This window comes from Triticum aestivum, chromosome 6D, assembly GCF_018294505.1.
Source record: "Triticum aestivum cultivar Chinese Spring chromosome 6D, IWGSC CS RefSeq v2.1, whole genome shotgun sequence".
In the NCBI taxonomy this organism is placed as follows: domain Eukaryota; kingdom Viridiplantae; phylum Streptophyta; class Magnoliopsida; order Poales; family Poaceae; genus Triticum; species Triticum aestivum.
In genome coordinates this window covers 427,418,859-427,424,495 of record NC_057811.1, presented here as the reverse complement: position 1 = coordinate 427,424,495, position 5,637 = coordinate 427,418,859, and the positions used below count along the sequence as shown (strand labels likewise).

At 48.8% G+C, this 5,637-nt stretch overlaps 1 protein-coding gene across 1 annotated transcript; it reads right to left on the bottom strand.

Moving 5' to 3' along the window:
• Positions 1–4,235: 4,235 nt before the first annotated feature.
• Positions 4,236–5,265, bottom strand: LOC123141833 (blue copper protein). The gene is made up of 2 exons (XM_044560900.1): positions 4,925–5,265; positions 4,236–4,832 (listed from the first exon to the last, which is right to left on the bottom strand). The coding sequence occupies exons 1-2, from the start codon at positions 5,094–5,096 to the stop codon at positions 4,324–4,326; spliced, it is 681 nt and encodes a 226-aa protein (XP_044416835.1). The 5' UTR covers positions 5,097–5,265; the 3' UTR covers positions 4,236–4,323.
• Positions 5,266–5,637: the final 372 nt, after the last annotated feature.

Below are 5,637 nucleotides of genomic sequence, written 5' to 3'. Positions count from 1 at the left end.
AGAAAAAAAAATGGAGAATAAAAATGAAACCCAAATCAAAAAATGGAGAAGAAAAAACAAAAAAAAACAATGAAACAAAATGAAAAAAATGAAAAATGAAAACTGAAAAATGAAAAAGAAAACAAATGAAAACGAGAAAGGCGTTGAAAACCAAGAAAGAAAGAAAAACGAAGAAAGAAAAGAAGGAAAATGTGTAAAAGACGACTCTTTCCCTTCTAAGTCATGGGCGGCAGCTGCAGCTCCGACGCCTCCGGCTGCTCTGCTCCGGCCTCCTCCTCCATCGCCGCCTCGAGTTCGGCGAAGAGCGTGTCGGTTGTCGCCCGCTCCTGCCGGAGGAACTGCCGGGGCATCATCCTCCTGAATGGACTCTAGGATGGCCTGCGGCTCCGCCATCTCCACGGCTTGGGCGACGGCGAACTCCACCTCCGCCTCCTCCATGTTGAACCCTAGAGTAGGCTACTCTGCCACGTCCTCCTTCGGATCTGGCACTTCCATTGGCTCCGGCAGCTCCTCTCCCTCCTTCTCCTCCGGCCGCTGTTCCTCCTCCTCCTGTGACTCCGGCGAGTCCGGAGTCAGCCCGGCAGCGATGCGAGCGGCGTGCCTAGCCTGGATCTCCTCTGCGGTCTGCCTCCAGCGCCCCAACCTGAGCATAACGTTGAGCAGTTGTAATAAATTAAACTCCGAATCTCATGATGTAATAAAATGACGTAGGTTGCATGATATTCATTTTGTATTGAGTGTGCTAGCTAATGATCGAGTGATACCACGATGAACTCATAGATATGGATCCTACCAGGTCTGCTCGCTACAACATGTCTAGTCTTAAGGGTGTCAACATTGTTGCCGGAGACCTAAAGCGCGCAGAGGATACTGCAAACATCATCGATGCACATTTGTCTAATGGAAAACTTGAGGAATACATGTTGTCGGTTGATTTGACCGAGATGCCCAAGGGCAAGAACTCAAATCCGACCGAAACCTCCTTCTAGTTGGTGAAGGAGGTGAAGGAAGTCCTCTTCACCCTGATGACTAATCCAAGATGGCCCAGGTCACCCTCGATCTTGGTTGAAAAAATAGTAAAGTGCGCCCATCATCTTCCTCCGTAAGAACTGGAACATCTTCGGATGGCAGCTGTCGAACATGCCTGAAGTTCCAAGGGAGCTAGCTGAGCACAAATTGAACATCATCAACGGAGTGAAGCCTCTCAATCATACACTTCATCTCTTCTCCGAACCAAGCAAAATGCAATCGGAGAAGAATTCGCGACTCTTGTCAACCGGATTCATCAAGGATGTACTCCACTTAGAATGGGTATCCAATCCAGTCATCGCCCGAAGAAGAACAAGGTTTGTCGTCTCTATGCATCGACTAAAAAACTCATCTACAGTGTATTCCAAGCTGCGTGGAATCTGGTCCTATACTTTCAGGATCATTCGATTACTGTGGTTAGTGCAGCCCCGTTGTTAGAAATAATCGACAATCGGGATGCCACAGGACGAATGTCCAAGTGGAATATCTAGTTGTTGCATCATCATATCAAATTTGAACCAAGAAGAGGGATGAAGATTTAGGCCTAGATGATTTTGTTGCGGAGTGGACAGAATCTCAAAACCCACCCACACAGCAATAGTAGGATCATTGGGTCATGTACTTTGATGGTTCCAAATGCTAGTTAGCACAGAGGCCAGAGTAGTCCTTATCTCTTCAAAAGGTGACAAGCTATGTTATGTCTCGCAGATCCATTTCACGGCATCCACTAACGATGCATACTATGAGACCTTGTTGTATGGGCTCCGAATGGCAATTTCACTTGGAATTACCTGCTTGTTGGTCCGTGTAATTCGGATCTCGTTGTCAAGCTGGTGATGAAAGAGGGGACGTCAGGAGCAAATCAATGACTTCCTATTGCGCGGTGGTCAGAAAGCTGGAAGGAAGATTCGAAGGACTAGAGTTGACTCACGTCCCAAGAATTGAGAATGAGGCAGATGATGCCTTTGTGAAGGTTGAGTTCCACTCCAAAGCCAATTTCACTCAGTATTTCTCTTGAGCACCTCCATGAACCAACTATTCACGAGAACCCATATGGCAATCCAGATAATTCTCAACAACCAAAAGTCGCTTCAGATCCAAAGGCAGTACAAATCCCAGCAGTCATTGATTTGATTCAAGAGATCTAGTCATGTCTTTCGACTGGACGTTACCATATATTACATACCTTCTCACGAAGGAACTCCCTAAAGACGAAGTAGAAGCCAAATGAGTCGTACAACGATCGTAGTCACACACACTGTTATATTGTCTTGAAGTGTACCCGAGTGCCCTGAGACCAACATAATTCTTTGAATTCCTGCAACGCAAAGTTTGTTCCATTATCCATGATAATGTCATGAGGAATGTCAACTCAAAAGATAATTCTCCTCATAAAATTAACTGCCATTGCTCCGTCCAACTTTTTGACCAGCTTGGCCTCAATCCATTTAATGAATTTGTTGACATTGACCAACACATAGGTGAAACCCCTTGGCCGGTTCTGAATGGACCAAGCATGTCAAAACCCAAACAACAATGGGCTTAGAAAGAGGGTTTGTCTTCAACTCAGAAGATAGCATGTGGTACTGCTTGCTGTACATCTGACAACCAACAGAGGTGCAGATGATCTCAGCCACATCAGCATGCGCAGTGAGCCAGAAAAATCCGGCTCAAAATGCTTTGGCGACGACTGCCCGAGAGGACGCATGATGTCCACAGGTTCCTGGGCGGATCTCATTCAGGATTTGCGTGCCCTCATTAGGAGACGCCAGTCGCATTAAGCTTGTACAATTCTCTATTTAACACTGTGTAGGACATTGATCGCAGTATGATCTATTTGGCTTCTACTTCATCTTCAAGGAGTTCCTTCCTTAGAAGGTATGCAATATATGGAAACGTCCAGTCTGGAGTCACGACTAGAACCTCTTGAATCATATCATTGACTACTAGGATTTGCAATGCCTCTAGATCTGAAGTGACTTCTGGCTATTGAGGATTATCTGGATTGCCATATGGTTTCTCATGAATAGTCGATTCATGGAGTTGGTGAAGAAAAATACCAGGTCGAATTGGCAACCCAGTGAAACCAAGCTTCGCCAAGGAAGCAACTACCTCATTCTCAACTCTCCAAACGTGAGTCAACTCCAGTCCTTCGAATATTCCTTCTAGCTTTCCGACGGTTGCGCAATAGGTAGTTAGTGATTCGCCCCTAATGTCCCACTCTTTCACCACCTGCTGGATGAGGAGATTCGAATCGCCATGGACCAGCGAGCTGGTAATCCTGAGTGAGATTGTCATTCGAAGCCATACATCAAGGCTTCATGCTCTACATTGTTATTGAATGCCATCAAGTGGATTTGCAAGACATAACATAGCTTGTCACCTTTTGGCTAGTTAAGGACCACTCCAGCCCCCGCGCCAGCTAGCATTTTGGAACCATCAAAGTACATGATCTAGTGAGGAGGGGCGGCAGCCAAGAGAACAGAGAGGTTCGAGGACATCTTGGTGAAGAATGAGGATGCATGTGTCAAGCGCTCCGACGTCAAAGAGGCATGTAAGAACGATAAGTTTAACATCTTGATCGCGGCGACCGATAAGAAGGTCAAGCTTGAAGAGAAAAGACCAAGCTCGAAGAGAAGAAGGTTGAGATCGCAGCCTCTTCGGAGGATTCAAAGATGTGGACCTTGAAAATGGAGGAGTTGGATGAGGATGCAAGGATGATCGTGCAAGCCGTTCATCTTAGGATGTTAAAGCGCTTGAAGGATCAACTGAAGATGGCGCGGAAGGAGGCGGCCGAGAAGGAGGCGGTCGAGAAGGAAGCGGATGGCGAGGAGGAGGCGGTGGCGGCAGAGTGAGCGTGGAGGCTCGGATAGCCGGTCCTGCAGGGCAAAAAATCCATATGCCGGACTGAGATTCTTTTGTAATTGGGCATGTGAAAACTATGCATACTTGGCTCCTTTTGGTTGTGATTGGGCGCTATGCATTTGAAATTCAAATAGGCCGGATCTAGGCGGACATTTACCAGTCCGCGGACAGATACCATGTCCAATTTAGGAGCGAGGAGATGCCCTATAGGTGTGTGCAAGCATTGCTCTAGAGACACACTAGAGCAGCACTGTTTCTTTTTCATGGGCATATTGTAGTTATGTTAGATTTGGGTACTAGCAGACGGCAATTAATGGAACCTCGTCTGCACGACCACAACAAAGAACAAATTAACACATTAATTGCACACACTCACAAGGTGACCTATATATAAGACCACGGCCTTCATCCTGGGCTAGCCTCGCTAGTTCATAACAGTCCGAGCTGCACAACCGCGGCACAAACCAGAGCAAAGCTAGCCCACGACGCCGGCGCGAGCCCGGCGGCGCCATTGTAATAATAGAACGGCATGGTGCCTGGGGTCACCGGTGTCAGCGGCGTCGCGCCAGGCGTGGTGCCAGTGCACGCTGGAGACGTCGGCGTCGTGTATGGCGTTGTAGGGGTCGTGTACGGCGTGGTCGGCGTCGTCGTCGTCGGGGTCGGGGTCGGGCTCGTGTACGGCGTGGTCGGGGTGGGCATCGGGGTTGACGGCGAGGAGCCAGAGCCGGAGCCGGAGCCGGAGACGGTCACCTCGAGCTTCATGCCGCCAGCGCAGTGGCCTGTGATGGTGCAGATAAAGTAGTGCTTGCCGCCGGTCTTGAGGGGCACGGTGGTCGCGCCGCTGCCGTCAGAGCCGACCGCGTTGGCCGCCGCGCACGCCAGGTAGTCGGCCGCGCTCACCTCCGCCACCGTGTGCAGCCCCTTGGCGTAGTTGAACACTAGAACAGGGCAGACACATGTCGTTAACCACAGGAGTCACATGTTTAACAGCATGTATGTAAGTACGAACGAAGAAACTTGAAAGTCTTACCGAGACTGTCGCCGACTTTGAAAGTGTTGCCGCTGGCCCAGGTGGTGTAGTCGACGCCGATCGTCCAGCCGGACTTGCCGCCGACGGTGAAGCTGGTGGCGGCCGCCGGGAAGGCGCGGGCAACGAGGAGCAGCACCACCAAGGCCCAGCATGAACCGGCGCCGGAAGCCATCGTGACTGATCGATCCAACCAAGATGAACCGTAAGGTTTCTCTCAGGCGCTAGCTTTAGTTCAGAGGAAATATGATGCTGCGTTGCACTAGTATGAGAAGAAGCTAGAGACGCGGGAAACGTGGGGCTTATATAACAGCATCGACCGCAACGTGCAGTTGGTGGGCAATGGGCTTTCTTTTCACCGGGTGTGCGGGAACGAATATATATGTCGATTGTCGAGCAACTTTACCTATGAGGAAATGCAAGGGAAATGCTTTTGCTTATAATTAAATGAACGGCTGGCGCTGTTCGTGCCAACAACCGATCAGATTTCCATGATGGTGCTGCAAAAGGCATGTTCCCATCATGATGAAAGGACTATTGCATCGAATCAGCATCGCCCCGTGTATGTACATATTCATAAACATTTGGTGATCAGCTCGTCTAATTTGAACTACCCTAGCTCGATCTTTTCATTACCAATTCTTCTAACAGAAAATGCTTTTCAGATTAAAAAAATACATCTGACTCCACTAGAGGACTAGACTACACGACTTTTT